The sequence below is a fragment of the Trifolium pratense genome, linkage group LG6 (assembly GCF_020283565.1).
Source record: "Trifolium pratense cultivar HEN17-A07 linkage group LG6, ARS_RC_1.1, whole genome shotgun sequence".
NCBI lineage: Eukaryota > Viridiplantae > Streptophyta > Magnoliopsida > Fabales > Fabaceae > Trifolium > Trifolium pratense.
The window spans coordinates 29,208,742-29,227,203 of NC_060064.1; the positions used below are offsets into that span (position 1 = coordinate 29,208,742).

At 34.0% G+C, this 18,462-nt stretch overlaps 1 protein-coding gene across 5 annotated transcripts; it reads right to left on the reverse strand.

The window, feature by feature from the left end:
* Positions 1 to 635: 635 nt before the first annotated feature.
* On the reverse strand, positions 636 to 16,839 carry LOC123888895 (GPI inositol-deacylase). Of its 5 annotated transcripts, none has more exons than XM_045938056.1 (19): positions 16,617 to 16,839; positions 15,849 to 16,367; positions 14,104 to 14,337; positions 13,267 to 13,460; positions 13,002 to 13,173; positions 12,416 to 12,553; positions 12,188 to 12,332; positions 11,673 to 11,818; positions 6,344 to 6,520; positions 6,072 to 6,182; positions 5,444 to 5,563; positions 4,876 to 5,032; positions 3,973 to 4,136; positions 3,797 to 3,883; positions 2,899 to 3,227; positions 2,579 to 2,660; positions 2,332 to 2,471; positions 1,845 to 2,115; positions 636 to 1,286 (listed from the first exon to the last, which is right to left on the reverse strand). In XM_045938056.1, the coding sequence occupies exons 2-19, from the start codon at positions 16,137 to 16,139 to the stop codon at positions 954 to 956; spliced, it is 3,291 nt and encodes a 1,096-aa protein (XP_045794012.1). In that variant the 5' UTR covers positions 16,140 to 16,367; positions 16,617 to 16,839; the 3' UTR covers positions 636 to 953. The 5 variants fall into 5 exon arrangements, with proteins under 5 accessions (XP_045794012.1, XP_045794011.1, XP_045794008.1 ...); XM_045938055.1 differs by having other exon boundaries at positions 1,845 to 2,118; positions 16,617 to 16,796; XM_045938052.1 differs by having other exon boundaries at positions 1,845 to 2,118; positions 11,673 to 11,827; positions 16,617 to 16,782.
* Positions 16,840 to 18,462: the final 1,623 nt, after the last annotated feature.

Consider the following 18,462-nt stretch of genomic DNA (forward strand, 5'->3'; position numbering starts at 1 on the left):
ACCTTTCATGATAGAAAAGGGAAAATCACAAAACAAGAATAATATTGTTTATGAGATTAGGTTCAAATGACACCAAGATGTTAAACTTAAAAATATGACACCACAAATTATTCTTTACCGGATAATCATCTTGCAAAATTGACCGTTGGATTGAAATATACAATAACATGGATCATGTCAATAAAATATGACATTACTCAATTGTGAATAGATTTCAACCACAAATGCGAAGAAATCAGTGGATTTTAAGTTGATGTTGAGTTTTGGGATTTTGGAGAATTTTTTTAAAAAATTGATGGAATGAGGAGGAATGTGATGGGACATTTTATATATGTTGGTGTTGTTTGGAATTTAAGTAGCGAGCATTTTCATACTCTTCGGTTCTTAAAAAGTGGATGATTAAAAAAAAAATCTCTAAGGGACGTGAAGGATTCAAACATTAGCTTTGTTTGGTAAAATTTAGCTTATAGCTAAAAAGCTAGATGTAGCTTATAGTTGAAAAACTAGTAGAATAAAATTAAAGTATTAGCGAATTTAGCTATTGTACGTACAAAATGACATAATAGTATAGAGTGAGGGTCAGGGAATCATTCCTTAGGTGTATGATCAAACTCATTCAAACTCATTCTCATGTATGATCACTTCAAAGGTCAGAAAAACCTTTCATCAAATTCAGACAAAATTGCAAACAAAACAATATCCTCGATTTACATGTGAAAAGGCTTTGGCTAAAAAATAACATGCTAAGCCTAACCATCTAAATGTTACAACAGTTCCCAGAGAAATGCTGCTGGGATAACACATTACACCGTGAAATAATATTCGTATTACAAGAAATATCAAACATTTGACAGCAACAACCTAGGTGCACCATCATCATCAAAAAACAAATACACATACTTACAATGTGGTATCCTATTATCTGATTCTACAAAAAGTGGTTTTTGAAAGTGTCAGTGCCGGTGAGAATGTTTCCGGCTGCCGTAGGTGACCTCTTTCGTTTCCCCGATCCTTCTATGAATCATCCTTAAAATAAATGAAATGCCCCCTACAGAAGCCATAGCATAAAATGCTCTGTCCGGAGCCAAAGCAAGACCAGAAAAATAAGCCCAATATCCAGCTATGAGATATACAACGTATAGTCGAACATGGCGGAATGGGACCCCAGGGATAGACAACAAGAACGAATTGAACTCAGGCTTTGAATTGCAGATGCCATGAAGTATGACTCCAATGACAAGTACTGAATCCAAGAGCCATGGGAGGCTCTCACCCATCGCCAGTCTCTACAAAATTGATAATTAAAAGTTATATAAACAAAAGACAAAATGTCCTCCATGAAGAGTAATCTAGATATTGCATTCAAAAAGAAACTCCATTTTCTTTGTTATATAGCAGTGTAGTAAACTCACAACACTTCTTCCATGCAATTTTTATTTTTGAAAACTCCTTCCATGCAATATTAGAATTTTTCATCTTTTTTGCAAAGGGCAATATAAAAAATCATAAAAAAGATATAATTTTCACTAACTGCTGTTCAACATCAAATGCACTGTACTATTCACACCCAGAATGATGAAAAATATCATTCAAATCGGTTCAAAGGAAAACAGACAGTTCATATTTTTTACAGGGAAAAGGCATACGAGATATGAAAAGGAAAGGAGAACCAGGTCATTTATATACAACTAGAATAAAAACCAATTAAATCATGTTTCTTCAAGAGTGTTGGTAACTAAGAGAGAAACGATCACACACTGAAGAAAAAAGGAATATCATTCATAAAATTGGGGGTCCAATCAAGTTTTAGAATGTTATATGAAAAGAATTGATATATCGTATACCTGGAACCAAGCTACAACAGATGGCGCAAACATCATTGTTGCAAGAAGATGCAATATCAACAAACCATGGCGATGGTGAAACACATCCAATTGTGCTTCACCAAAACTCTTTGACAAGTCTGGATTGTTGGAGTTGTCTTCTGAAGGAAAAGTCCGGTTAAAACTACCATCAAAATTGTATGTCTGTCTTTCAGACACCTTGTAGTGATCACCATTACAATCGACGGTTTCATTATTTTGTTCATGGCCGCGACATGATGCTGTCAGGAAACTGCTAGAAAAACAAAATTAACACTAATTTTAAGAAATGAAAATAGAAAAACATTTTCACAAAGTAAATGGGGCCGAAGATATTTTCTAAACCACCACCAATACAAAGAAAAAAAGTACAAATATATATATCCATGTACATTTAAGAATTATCAAAAGTTATTACATCTACACACTATACAACAACTATAAACAAATGTGATGAATGTGGATATACCTGCATAATGCATTGTGACAGCAGAAAAAATGAGCTAAGAGAAGTATAAGCAGACCAAATGCTGGGTGAACCAAGCATGCAAAGACCATCGCAATAAAGAATGTAACAAGTACTGGATTTGCTCTTAGAGCCCGAACCACCTGTTTAATGTGCAATGGTTAATATGATGAATTTGAAGCACACTTCACTAAATCTACTACTAGCATAAGTACCCTTCCCTCTTCTACTCAATGAGTTGGTACTTTACCTTAAGAGAAAAGAAACTCGATGAACGATTAAAGAACCTTTGAAGAAATATCAATTGAGCATTGTATTCCCACATTTGCCACCTGCAAAATAAACATCCATGAAATTTATCATTACAAATGCAGCAGCATGATCCGACATTTCTATGATTAATTAGCAAATTTATAAAACTCTACTGAGAGTTAAGAGAGTAAATCCAGATATTCACAGAAAATGTGATTCATTAAACCAGATTGCTATTAAGATCCAGACTACTCTGCTTGACTTAAGAAAACATGTACCACTAGCATAATTTAGGGTGGTAACCATCAGTCTACTAACCTTGCCTTGATGAAAATATGTGTAACAGCAGCCACAAAGAACACCAAGTGAGATATCAAAATTAGAATGGCTACCAACCCGTTTGCAAAGATATAACAAATTAGAGAGATGCTGGTGAAGCTAGCAAATGGAGGAAATGGTTGAGACATAAAGAAGGAAAAGATGAAGGCGAAGAAAATAGGTAGAACGGCTAGGGGAAAGAAATGTGACATTAGTGTCAAATTAGATTCGACAGCTGTCAGCATTGACGGTATGTGTAGATTACGATCCCAAGAATATGCTTGCTGCATTAGAGCAAAGAAAACAACAGCAATGGAGAAACCAACAATCTGCATGAACAATATTAAATTAACAAAATTCGTCAGCGTTAATTGACACATGTAAAAACATAGATCTGGAGATATGAAGAAACTAGCAAGTATAACTATAAAGTACGACTGGATCATATGCATGAAAAAACAATTTCGTAAGTTACTCAAAAACACATTATACAAAAATATAAAATAATAAAAAACAGATCAAAAATAAATAAATAATAATAGTAATAATTATAAAAAATTGTCAGAATATCAGAAGTAAAAATCATTAAATATAATTGGATCAGAAGTAAAAATAAATAATAATAGTGAAAATATAACAGTATAAATATTCTAGAAAGGCATCAGAAGTAAAAATCATTAAATAAAATGCAAAATTGGATCCTCTCCTTCAAATACTTCTCTCCAACAATCTCCTTCACCAATTTATCTCTATCTCTCTCTTATTATTTTTGTATTTATTTTCTCTCTCCTCTTCACTTGTTTTGCATGAAGGAGACCGAAGGATGGAAGAAGAGGATCCTGATCCATAAAATGCAAGATAAGCATTTGTCACAATAAAGGTTACAGAAATCCATTACCTTCGAACTATACATTAGCAGAAGCCTACTTGCAGCAGCACTGACAGAAATTGAAATGCTACTTTTATAAGAGCAATGTGGGTCAACCTGTAGAATAGTGTCATGCCGCTTAGCTTTATTTGTTCAACAAATGAAGGGGGAAAACAGTTCAGTTAAGTTTTTTGGGTGATTCATACCAGCAGAAGAACAATGGTTTTATCAGATTGCTGAGTGGAACTCCACTGTGCTGGTGAGGAATCAACAAAAATAGTTTCACTGTTCAAATTTGGGTATATATGAAGTCCAGATATGTTATCCCAAGCAAGTGCAACAGGTGGAAAACAACGCAATTTACAGAGCCCTGAAATACCAAACTATAGTTATTAACAAATACATTGCAGAAAAATAATAATCACAAATAAATAATACATTCTACTATAAGCAAATAGTGATTTGAGTTCCCCCAAACTAGGGGGATTTTGTCTAATGAAGAAAAATAAACCCAACAAAGTTCTTCATTCCTTCCACTTTATCCTTCTTTTTTTTCATAGCAAGTAAGTGATCCACTTCAGTCGTGCAACTTTAATAGGTTCCGTGGATTAATTGATTTATTAATTACATTTTGATTATTTTTCCATCTTTTGTAGGTTGGAGCCTATAGAATACACCAAAGCTCCAATTTAAGCTAATAACTAAGTCTAGTACTAGTGTGGTGTGCAATTGACTGGTGACCTAATAAATCTAATACCCTCATCCGAACAGTATAGAAGCATTGCTGTTTAATGAGCACTCAGACATGTTAGTTTGAAGACAATAATAAGATCACTTTGTTGTACTGGTTTATAAATACATCTATTTTGTTTCAAAATGCTTTATACTAACCACAAATGGATTGAAAAAAAAAAATCGCTTCACACAACATACATCTCCATGACCTACAAAATGGTTGTATGCTGGTTTCGTAATGCATACTGGAGTGTTGTCCATATAGTGAATAAATGAATATGTCAACTCTTGAAAACATGCATGCCATAAGTAACATCATCACAAAAATTCAAATCTAATAAATTGGCCAACTGGAAGTAGATTAGAATTCTTACTACTACTTTCAAGGTCTCCAGCCTCTTCTTCTGGAAGTCCAGAGTTTTTAATTCCACAACCAACAGTATTCATAGACAAAGTAACAGGAAGAAGGCCCGAGCTAATGGAAAATGATAATTTAACAGCTAGAGGATGAGCTTCCTCCAACAGCAACTCCTGCACAACGTGCGAAAATTAAGCTTTAGACAGTGTAAAAACATAACTAATTGTTACATCCATTCACAAGCAATACACTTGAGATTTGGGAACAAATGTTAACATCATAACAGTATATTTCACTACATTTTTAAATAAATTTTTCATATTTATATCTTTAATTTGACAGCATGTAATTTAATAAGACAAAAGGCGGAATATTTGGTTTGCAGTTTGCCCAAATAACAGTACATTGTTAGTACAAAAGCAAAAGACTTGCACTAAATAATGTCTATATCTTATTAATTTCTTAGAAATTAGAACATTGAGCATTGATCTTGCAAATAAAAATACTCGATAAATAAATAAATAAATAGAAGAGAATAAAACTGCAACGAGGTAGGTCAGTCGATACTACATGAAAATAACAACCTTTTGAGAATAGGTAGATTGGAGCATAAACCATGGAGATAAATCTTTATTTCCTTCCTCTGGGTTGAAGAACTGTCCAACTGCCATGGATGCCGCTGGTGGCGGTCTTCCTGAAACAGTCTGACCACTAAGTTGTCACTGTAGATGTACTACAAATAACGATCCTACACACTAATATACACCACTGGACATGAATCCTAATTAGTGGTAGAAAGAGAAAATAAAATCTGTCCTACTGACTAGAATATCATCTCAGTTATATGCACAAAAGAAGAATAGTATGTGGAATATTCTATCACAAAATAGCACTATTTACACTAATTTACAAAAAATTCAATGATGAATATGTAGTCCAACCAGACTGCTGAAAAATATCTTTCTTTCTTACTTTATACATAAGGCAGTTGCATAACCAAAAGTGAAGTAAAAATAATCTTCCACGCAATATTTTTATAGGAATTTAGAATTGAAGTCTCAAAAACTTGTTATCAAGTAGACGAAAATGGTCTTAGGGAATAAATAATGATAAACAAACCTAATTAATTAATTCTGAAAACCTCTCGGATGGTAAGTAAGCAGTAATGCATTTATTGATATTTAAAGGAAAAAATTAATTTTTATATTGTACCGGACGAGGTGCAACTGAGATTGTTAAAAATCTGAACCCATGCATATCTTCAGGTCCTAGCCAAAATACAGCAGATGGAGGAGGTTGCTCGGTTTGACTGCCAGGTTCAGGCTGTAACAGTGGCATATTAAAAGTTGTGAGTAAGCCTATCAAATTAAATAAAATTCTTGCACAGATTATCTGAAACCAAGATTATGATCTCAATAATTATAACTGTAGTGTACTAAAATACTAATTCGAACAAGAAATAAATCAAAATAGGCATAAGATACCTGCCGTGGTGCTGGACCTGAGGGAATACGCATCATCTTAGATGTTACTTCCATAACCCTGTCATTGAGAGGCAAACTTGAAGCCAAATTCCCCTTTTCAGGCCACAAATGAAGTCTGATGCCAGAACATGGCTCAAGATTGGTCACTAACACAAAATGACTTTTTCCATTTGAACCCTGCATGCACGCATATCCAGATTAAGAGACTGAAAAACTGCCTCATAGCATATTTTGTTTTATTTTTTGAACCCGAAACACCCCACGTAGGGGACCAAATTGAAACCTAAAATAAACTAAGGGACCAAACATGCAATTTAGCCTTTAAATTAAGGGTAAAATCAAAAGAAAAATGTTGGAATATAGAATAAAAGAATAAAATAGGTTTTAACATTAGAATTGATCAATTTGAGTACAATCATTCAAGAGTTTAAATAGAGTATGCTATACCTAATGGGCCTAATTAACAGGCTAAGTAAAACTGAATAAAATCTATAATAATAATAATATACTATTTACAACACTCCCCCTCAAGCTGATGAATGGTTATCAAGCATTCCAAGCTTGCAAGTACGTTGGTTGAATTGTTGTGCTGGTAAACCCGCCTTTATTAATTTATGCTTCTCTTTGACAGAATGTTTATTATCATAACATAACTTCATAGGATCTTCACATTGTGGTGAGAGTTGTTTAGAAGAGACAAAATTAGACGTAGGACGTCTATATATGGAGGGACATGATCTCTTTTCTCTTCTCAAAGCAAGAGGTACATCATTCGGGTCAGTATCACAAGTATCAGAAATATGAGAATTATCTATAGGATGGACATTTTCAGTGCTTACCACCGGATCATACGATTGAGTTTGCTGTTGGAGCGGGACAAGTTTACTTCTTCTCTGATACACCCGAGTTGGTACTGAAGGTATTGATTCCTCCAAAACAGAAGACATTGGAGGACAAGGAACACTTATAGACTCAGGTTCAAGAGTGGGTGCATGGACGTGTGTTCTAGGGAGACTAGGACCCATAACCAGAAGCTCAGCAAAATCAGGCACACATCGCAAAGGGAGAAACGGACTTGTCCTCTTTCAGTCAGGATGACGTTGAACGTTTACAGTCTATTCTTGCTTCTATTAGTAAGCCTTCTGCATCTGGGTCTCTAGCAATTACTGGTAAGAATGTGTACTCCCGATCCTTTACTGTTTGTGGTGTTATCCCCAAAAAAGCTTGGATTCTTGACTCTGGTGCTACTAATCATATGACATTTGATTCCACCTTACTATCCTCCTATACTTCATCTTTGAGCACACCTTATATCACTATTGCTGATGGCTCTAATGCTCGTGTTGTTGGCATTGGAAATATTGACTTACAACATTCATTTAAGCTGCAATCCGTGCTTCATGTTCCTACACTTTCCCACAATTTAATTTCCATCCATCAGCTTACCCGTGATCTAAATTGTAAAGTAACTTTCTTTGCTTCTCATTGTGTTTTTCAGGACTTGACCTCGGGACAGACGATTGGAATTGCTAAAGAAAAGGATGGGTTATACTACTTCTCTGAAGAGCCAACTGGTCCAAAGGTGTTGTCTTCCTCTCTCCCGTCTGAATCTTCCTCTTCTGCCGCACAAATTTGGCTTCAACACAAGCGTCTTGGTCATCCCCCATTTTCTATAATTAAGTCTATGTATCCATTATTGTTTTTACAACATTCTGTTGAGTCGTTTAAGTGTGATGTTTGCGAGTTAGCAAAACACCATCGTGTTTCTTTTTCTCCTAGTTTTAATAAAAGTGATGAACCTTTTAATATTATTCACTCTGATGTTTGGGGACCTGCCCCTACCTCCAATGTTTCTGGTGCAAAATGGTTTGTTTCTTTTATTGATGATTGTACCCGATTAACTTGGGTTTTTTTGATGAATGCTAAATCAGAAGTACCACAATTATTTATTCAATTTTATAATATGGTCAAAACACAATTTGGGAAAGGTATCAAAAGAATTCGTTCAGACAACGGTAGAGAATATGTCAATCATACTTTTTCTAACTTCACTAGTAAACATGGCATAATCCATGAATTCACATGTGTCGACACCCCTCAACAAAATGGTGTCGCAGAAAGAAAAAACCGTCATTTACTTGAAGTTGCTCGATGTCTTATGTTTCAAATGTCTGTTCCCACTTCATATTGGGGAGAGGCAGTTCTTACTGCTGTCTATCTGATTAATCGAGTCATATCTCGTGCTTTAGGTAATACCAGTCCCGTTAAATTTATGCTCTCACATTTTCCTTCTGCTCCTATATTACAGAATCTTAAGACTCGTGTGTTTGGTTGTGTTGCTTTTGTTCATGTTCATAAACAATATCGCAACAAGTTGGATCCTCGTGCTGTCAGGTGTATCTTTCTGGGTTACACACCTAACAAAAAGGGGTACAAATGTTATCATCCTCCCAGTCGTAAAATTTTTGTCTCCAAAGATGTCACTTTTCATGAAAATGTGTCGTACTTTTCTCGCCCTCAGTCTCAGGGGGAGAATGTAAATGACTTAGAGTCTGAGTCTGAGCTTCTGGTTATGGGTCCTAGTCTCCCTAGAACACACGTCCATGCACCCACTCTTGAACCTGAGTCTATAAGTGTTCCTTGTCCTCCAATGTCTTCTGTTTTGGAGGAATCAATACCTTCAGTACCAACTCGGGTGTATCAGAGAAGAAGTAAACTTGTCCCGCTCCAACAGCAAACTCAATCGTATGATCCGGTGGTAAGCACTGAAAATGTCCATCCTATAGATAATTCTCATATTTCTGATACTTGTGATACTGACCCGAATGATGTACCTCTTGTTGCATATTCCGAGAGCCTCCTCTTCGCCTCAGAACCTCCTCTTTTCCATGTAGTTTGAAACAATTTTTCTTGTTATGATAAGGCTCTTTGCAATAATCACAATAGAATATGGGTGAAGATGGTTGTGGTCCTTTGCCGGCGACGAGTGCTGACACATCAGGAGGATGCTCGCTAAGCATAGCATGACGACGAGTTTCTTCGCTACGAACCGTGTAAAAAACTTCAGTAAGAGTGGGGAGTTTTTCCTTTCCCAAAATCTGTACCCGAATGGGGTCAAACTCAACATTTAGACCTGCCAAGAAATCAAATATCCTATCCCTCTCAACTACAGCATTAAGAATGACGGTGTCTTGACTGCACTCCATCTTCAAATTTTGATATTGATCAAGTTCAATCCAAAGAGAATTGAGAACCCCAAAATATTCAGTGACCGGAAGATTTCCTTGTCTGGTGTTGAAGATTTTTCTCTTAATGTCATAACAAGCAGACATATCTTGTTTCATGGAATAACTGCAACTGAGGTAATCCCAAATTGCTCGTGCGGTAGAGAGGTACATACAATTTCTACTAATTTCGGGAGATATGGAGTTCCAAAGCCAAGTAATAATAACAGAATCATCTTTATCCCATGAAGGGAAATTAGGAGCAGTGACCAAAGGAGGATCACCTTCAAGATGGTCAATCATATCACAACCTTTCAGTGTCTGACGAATTAATTGAGACCATTGAAAATAATTTTTTTCGCCATTAAGCCAATAACCTTTCTGAATGACGAAATCCTTAGCATTAAAAGGAGTTGGAACAGCCGGAGGCGGGGGTGGAGGTGGAGGTGGAGGAGGGTCATTAACTTCTTCCATTGAAGAAAAAGGAGCAACTAAAAAAAGATCGACAGTCCAACGAGAGATAACAAAAAATACCCAAAAAATTGAGTATCTCAGAAAACTTATTTGAACACACCAACAGAAAGCTCAGGTCAAGACGAGAAAACTGACATAAAAATCGTCAAAAACGGAGGCCAACAGGGCGGCGCGTGTACAACACGCGCTAGTGACGGCGACGCGACTGGTTGTCACGCGCCGGTGAAGAAGCCGCGCGTGAGGGCGCGTGAGGGCGTGGAGACGGCTGATTTTTACGGCGTTGGACTCGGAATTGGAAGGCGGTTATGATGATGTTAATGAAGGTTTGATAGGTTCAATGTAAGTATGAAAAACGAGACAGACAGGTTGATGAATGTTAACCAACGAAGGTAAAAAAGAAAAGGATGAAGGTTAAAAAAAAAAAATTGCACTTATGGCGGCTAGGGTTTATGCGGAAGCGCTTCCCAAAAATCGGGAGCTCATGATACCATGTTGGAATATAGAATAAAAGAATAAAATAGGTTTTAACATTAGAATTGATCAATTTGAGTACAATCATTCAAGAGTTTAAATAGAGTATGCTATACCTAATGGGCCTAATTAACAGGCTAAGTAAAACTGAATAAAATCTATAATAATAATAATATACTATTTACAACAAAAAAAGTTATACCAAAATTTGGAAGAGAAAATAGGAAATGCACCGACAGTGTAAGACAAGTTTACATTGTCAACCAATAGCAATCATGTATTCCACCAAATCACCCCATATGCTCCACTTGAATTATATGACATGGAGAAATGCTTGATTTCTATTGGATATCAGTGTAAAATTAATACGGACAGAGCATATCCACTAAACTCAATGTAGAATCCCTCTATATATGGGTATTGATTAAAAAATCACTCATTTGATTGAAAAAAAATGTAAATTATATAGTTTAAATGAATGGTAAAATCGGAAGAAAAAAAGTTACACAAAAACTTTGTATCGGCTCCTCACTGCATTTATATCTTTAATCTCAGCATGCCTATCTTAGTCTTACAACAATACCACACGTAGATGTCAAATTCACCAAACTTAATGTACTTGGTGAAGTCTTGGTATGTGACTTTGACAATTATTGTAAATGTGCAGCTAGCTATATGTTAGAATAGAATACTTCATCCTTTCCTTTTTACCACCCCCCTCTCCCCTAGTTGGTACCACTAACACATGACTTTTCATTCTACAACCCTTCACTCTTCTTTACAATTGAAGAATGTGGTTGATGTCCCTAAATACAAATAACTTGATCTATGCAGCTGCGATTGGAATCTGTACCCACACCTCAAACTTAAAATCCCTTACACCATACTTATATCCATACCTAGTGTCAATACTGTACCCATGTCTATACAATGTATATTATTAGGAGTCTAGTATTCGTATAAACATCGGATAGTATATTGTATTTTGTAACACATCATTTAACACACCTCATTTATATATAATATCCGATTATTGAAAGTTTGTTCGCTCTTTTTCTCCTCTGCCTAAACTCCTATCATTTTGATAGTAGTTTTCCTCTTAATATGTTGAATACTTTAGGTATTGTAGTATAAACAATCAAAATAGACTAAACAAATACCAATTGTTTTATGTCCAACCACCGCCTTCGACCATCCATTGCTAATACAGTCACCTCATTTATCGGAATGTATAGGTCTCTGTCAAGGCCCTCATCATTCCAATGAATATTCTGAGGACATGTAACTAACCTGTGCATTTGAGATCCTGCAGCAATTATATATAAATTGTTCAGAAAGTGGTAGGTTGTTATCTAAATTACTGAGATATTTCAATGATTAAAATCTATAAAATTTAAAGAAACATACAATAGAAAGCACCAAGTAACAAAAGTATGCATTCTCATATGGAATAAAATATTTCAAAATACTAGTTCAATGCATCTTTAGTTATGACAATCACAAACCATAAACATTCATTGCATCTTTAGTTATGACCAAATCACAAAAGATAAACATTCAAAAAAGACTAAAAGTTATACCAATATAAACCAAGTTAGATACAAAAATCCAACACTAGATTAGAAGTAATCATATGATACATGATAACAAAATTAGAAACAGTAGCATATAATACCAGAAGAGGGTAATTGCATCATCCGATTGAAATTATGTGATATTCCACTCCGCAGCATTCTTGCAAAAACTTCAAGCCTCTTACGAGAATCAGGAAGAGGTTGTCCATTTCTGACATCTATCAAACTAAGAAGTGTGTGTGATACCTAGATAAGAATGTACACGATAAAGAGCATATGAGGGAGGAGAACCAAACATTAGTCTTTGACAAATGAAAACACCCACTTACTTGAACAACCAGTTGATTACACCACATTATAGCCTGATGTTCCATTGACAACCACACATTTCTCATGGCTGTACTGCTAATCATGAAGCCATGTGTTGGTGGCACAATATTATCAAGTGATGCTAACTTCGATCGTACCTAAAGAAAAGAAAGAACTAAAAATAAATCACCATGCCAAGGAACATTTTTAGCAGTCATGTAATATTTAAAATTTTGTTAAAATGTGAAGACATTAGGACAGAAAAATGGAAATATGATTTTGTGAAACTGAATCCGAACATAGAGTAATGCCAGAGTATTTTAAAATACACATCCATAAAATAGTATTTCAATAATTCAAAATTAAATTAATAACTGATTCTATCTTATTCCCTAAATTGGAGAGGAAGAAAAATGGTAAAATAACTCTTGAGATATTTTTTGTGTATAATTTTGGTAAATAAAACTTGAAATTTTTATTTTAGAAATTTTGTTTTATTATTTATTAATGGTTATTTAATTACTTATTTATTAATAGTAATTTATGCTGAATGTACTACAGATTCCATCATATATATAGTTGAAGATAGTAAAAAATTAATAATACCTGGTAATCATTATATGCACCAGAAATAGATACAACAACAACGTCAGAGAGTGCGGGACTAGACACAAACCGTCCTGTGTTAGTGGTTTGAGCCTTGTATGCTTCTCTCCATTCTGAATTTACACGTGCAAAGTAATGACCCAAGGAAGGCTGCAATGCCACAGGAGGTGATCTGAATAACATACATGTATCTCGTCAAACATTTAAGCAGACCATAAAAATACAATTAAGAATTATGGAAACCAAAAGAGGGGGAACACTATACTGATGTGGGGTTGAAAGTGTAAGAACAGTTTGAACTGCTGATTTCCTAAGATGGGGATGAACAACAGCGGCTCTAGCAACAAAACCGCCCATAGAGTGGCCAACCAATATCACATTTTTGGGCAAACTTCCGGAACTTGCAGCAGCACCTTCTCTTGTTCGAGCATCATAAGAAACTTTATATTGGTCCAAAATCTGCAAAAAGATGTTGCATCAAAAGTATAGAACAAAGTGAGAAATCCAGGAATGACTGCCTCAAGCAATGTAAAGCAAGATAATCAGATAAGTACAAACTTCAGAGATAGCACCAAAAAAGGAAAGAAAGTAGTGCATGGTACAAGCCTAATAAGGGCTAAACAACTTGAAGGCAGAGAAGAATGTTGTTCAAAGTGACAACATAGCAATCCAGTTAATTCCTACCACAAGATTATCAAAAACTGAAATCAATGAATAAAGTTTGCTTGCACAAGACATAGATTCGTGGAAAATTTCCAAAGTTTTTTTTTTGACAAAAAAATAATTAATTGGATTTCTAGAGTTGACCATAACCAAAATCAGTCTGACATGGCACATAATTAGATTTTAGTCCACTGGTACACGACAACAGGAAATGCAGTTTCAGTTATTGGAGTTTGTGCATTCCAGTAACAGGAACAGGAACAGGATGATTGCACATTGGTGACAACTGACAACCACAATTAAAACAAATCATTCATCTACAAACTACAAATAAAAATTTTAATTCTCAATATTACAAGCAGGTCTTATTTATCCAATATTCATTTGCTTCCTTGGGATATAGCCTATATACAGTCTATAAAGGATAAAAGTGGGATACCTTGTGTATAGCATATACAACATATTCAGCGTGTTCTGCAAGAATTGCACCATCCATGGCAGAATGTTCACCTTCAAGATCAACGGCAAACCAGTCAAGCCTGCTAGTATACTGGTTAGGTAATTGGAAACCAGCATTTCCTTCTTCGGGTATTAGGGAAGCTTCTTGGTAAAATGAATGCTCAAGGGGACCATTTTGATATGCCCTATCAGATTCTGCTGCCAAAGACCGCACCTATTATGTGGATAAAAGCAAAAGAGAATGTTCATAGAAATATAAAAATTTGGGTAAAAGTAGTACCAAGAGTGTTGTATTGATAAAATAAAATAAAATCAATTATACAATTGAAGCCAAAATCATTATAAATGTAAGCTACATAACTTTGTTGGGATCTATATCATATTTCTCCACTTTTAGCCCAAGTTTTTCTTCTTTTCATGGTTTTTCAATTTTGCTGATAAAAAAGGAGGATAATTCTACTGCCATAAGGAAATTTTAAAAAATCCAGATAAAAAACCACTCAATAATGAATATAACCCTAGAGTCAATCAAATACCTTTGCCAGCAAACAAGCAAACCCAAGGTTTTGAAAATAGCTAGCTACAGATGCATATTTTTGTCTACATGTTATCATACTACCTAACAAATTAACCACACTAAAATCAATATCTTACAACTAAACCAAATTCTTCCCTCGGAATTAGAATAATGAAGAAATACAAAAACTTTTTAAGTAATTTTTAGATCATTCATTAAAATGAATGGTTTTAATATTGTAGTCTGCAACCGCAATTGTAGCCAACACCAATGCTTCTGGTAGACCGCAAAGATTGTGTTGCTATCACACCAGCCAAATTTGTCATAATTTTCAGCAATTTAAAGAATCTCAACATAACCGAACCACAATTCAAAACCTTATCAAAATGACACATGCAATAATAAGTTCCTAGTTTTCAGGCTTATCAAAACAAAAACAAACAAAAAGTTCCCAGTGGCTTATCAAAACAAAAACAAACAAAAAAGTTCCCAGTTTTCAGTTTTTGTAACTACCATGAATACCAAAATAATGCAATAATTCCTAAACAGGTTGAAATAGTTTCACCCAGTGTTGTTGTCAAATAGCAGAGCTATAGCACTATAGCATAACGGAATTGAACAAATCATTATTGCTCTGCGATAAGCTGTTTAGTGCAACTTTTTGTCCTATAGCAGTGTTTTATGGGTCTGTTTGGTAAAAATAAGCTAGCTGATAGCTGATAAGCTAGCTGATAGCTGAAAAGCTAGCTTATAGCTGATAGCTGAAAAGCTAGCTTATTGAAATTAAAGTGTTTGGTAAAATTAGCTTTTAAAGTGGTTATTAAATATAAAATTACATAATTGATAGTGGGTAGTTTATTTTTTAGAGTGGGTAGTTATTAAATTAAAGGGTAAAAATGGAATAAAGTGTAAAAAGCTATAAGCTCAAATGCTACTTGAAATAGCATCTGAAAAAAAGCTATAAGCTAGTACAAAAAACTTGTTACCAAACACCTCTAATTTTTTGAAACAAGCTTATAAGCTCATATAATAAGCTATAAGCTAGCTTATTTGTGTTACCAAACACACCCTATATAGCATAGCACTGCGGCATAGTGAATTTGAACAACTGTTATTCTCCGCGATTGACAACACTAGGTTCACCGAGAATCGTAAAACCAAGCCAACTAACTACAACTAAATTCATGAAAGAAGAAAGAGGACCTTGCCTGTTTGTAGCTACCACCATTGCCAGGGATGAAAAGAACAGGCACACCACTAAGCTTTTTAAGATGCTCCCTATAATCAATCTTTTTCCAACCTTCATGATACAAATACAATCCATACTTCACCGGCGTAACACTTTCCAAAGACGTAATCGGAATGTATGTCGGATACATATAAGTCATGACACATCCATTCGAAATCGGTTTCAAAAAACCATACAAAGCAGCCAGACAAACCCCTACCACCACAACAATCAAAACTCCAACCCTAACTTTTCCTCTAAAAGTTGGCATTGTCAAAAAACTTCACTCCGAAATCTCGAAATCACTCCAAACTTTGATTTCACCTCAAACTAACTATTCACCAAATCAAAAACTAAAACCGCCACTAATCAAAACAGAACTTCACATTCAAATAACACAAAAAACTACACAGTTTGACTAAGCAACAAACTCTTCCAACGCCACAACTAGATCATGAACTTCAAGATTCATACAATCATGGATCAAATCAAACAGAATCTGCCGGAAAAAAACAAAAAACTCATCAATATTCCAGTTAAACACGAGATCTAAAATTTTCGCGCAAAAACTAAAATAGAAAATTCAAAAAACACAAACGAAAGCAAGAATAATCAACAAAATATTTAAAATGGAAACTAATCAAGCAACAAATCAAAGTTCAATACTGCAAAAGAAGATGAAGAAGCTTCAATGATAATGGATAGATCCGAAAAACGGTGGAGAGAGAGAGAGAGAGAGAGATATTACCCAACGAAAGAAATGGCGGTTGAGTAACGGTGACGGAGGGTGCAACTGTATTGGTATTTATTTATATAAATGGAAGTTGGAAGAATAAGAGAAGATGCAATGAGCAGAGCAATGGTGAGAGTGACAGAGTCAATAATATAAGAGTTGAGTTAGTTATTAATATTTGAGTTTGTTTAATGTAACTCTATATTGTAACTCACATTCATAAGGTAGGTATTTTATTAAACTTCATTACCATCAAATTTTGTTTTAACATTGCCTAATTTTCTTTACTTTCTATTTATATAAAATTATCTTATTTTATATGTTACATTTATAGAATGTTGATTTAAATTATGTACACTTTCAGATAAATATTTGTTATATTTGTGTTACATTTATAGAAAGTATTGATTTGAAACTATGTTAATTTCTAAAATAATATCTACTATAATTGTAAATAAAAATAAAAAATAAAATCAACATCTTATGTATTACATTTATAGAATGTTGATTTAAAATTATGTACACCACTTTTAAATCCACATAGCGACGAAGTTAATAATATATAAATTTTTGTACAAATATAAAAGGTTGATCGTTAAATTTAGTTAAGAATGTTTTTCGTCGTGAGAGATAAAAGAGTACTTATAAAAGACAAAAAATGTATGATATTTAGGGGTGCTCGCGATTCGGTTTTGATCGGTTATGAGATAAAAAAAAAAATTCGACCCAAAGAAGATATAACATGCGGTTTGGTTCGGTTTTTGGATGACTAAAAAAATATATTTGATTGATTTAATCCAATTTTATGCTGTTTATTTCGGTTCGATTGGTTCAGTTTTATTCAGTTTTTAAATAAACAATATATAAATAGTTGTAATATATAAAATATATATTATCTGAAAAAATAATTAAGAAAGTAACTACAGTTCAAAAAGCCATATTTTTACGATTGCAAGAGAAAATCGAAAATCAAAGAGCATTATGCAAAAGGAAAAGAATCAAAGAAATTTCACATAAACCAAAGAAGGATTATGTACCATGAATCCCAAAAGAAGCAAATCATAATGGAAAGTATGAGGTTTTCTTAATAAGTTGAACTTTTTCCGCTTAGATGCTATAATGATCAAAATAAGTATTAAAACATCTAAAAAAATTAAAAATGATGCTATACTATGGGAGCATTTGGAGTAACTACAAAATATCTATAAAAAAATTATAAACCCAAATAGAATTAGGTTAATGTAATATATCATATTAATAAAAAAATAAGTATTAAAATATATGTATGCGCGGTTTGGTTCGGTTTGAATAGGTTTTGAAAAATCAATCCAAAATCTTATCCAATCTAGAGGTTTTTACAAAATAACATCCAAATAAATCTAAAATTATTCAATTTTTTGCGATTTTCGGTTTAATTGGATCGATTTGTAATTTTTAATTGGATTGGTTTGAATTTAAGCACCTATGATACATACATTGCACAAACTTTGAGAACCGTTTCAACAACCATTTATAGCTTATATGTAATTTTCCTTTTTTTTATTATTCAAACTTTTGTTAGCAATGAAGAGAACTCCTCATAAATGCATTATATTTTGAGAACCATTTTAACAACCGTTTAAGAATACGGTCATGTTAACGTGTGCTTTAAAGATACATGTTAATCTACCTAAAAATAAAATTATAATATTTAAAAATTTAGTGTTTAGATAATTGAATACACCATAAATATCTTCTTAACATGAAGGACACATGTTAAGATTCTCCTTAACAATATTCTCATCTTCTTCACTTACATTATCATATAACTTTGTACAAGTGGTGAAGACATGTTTGAGGCTTGGAGATATGTGTTGCTAAA

Bases quoted from the DNA above. Each gene is read 5' to 3' on its own strand.
- LOC123888895 (XM_045938052.1), bottom strand. From the start codon at position 16,139: ATGCCAACTTTTAGAGGAAAAGTTAGGGTTGGAGTTTTGATTGTTGTG. The intron at 12,333-12,415 runs GTAAGTGGGTGT...ATTCTTATCTAG, and splicing joins GTAATCAACTGGTTGTTCAA to GTATCACACACACTTCTTAG. The intron at 2,661-2,898 runs GTTAGTAGACTG...TTTATTTTGCAG, and splicing joins CATATTTTCATCAAGGCAAG to GTGGCAAATGTGGGAATACA.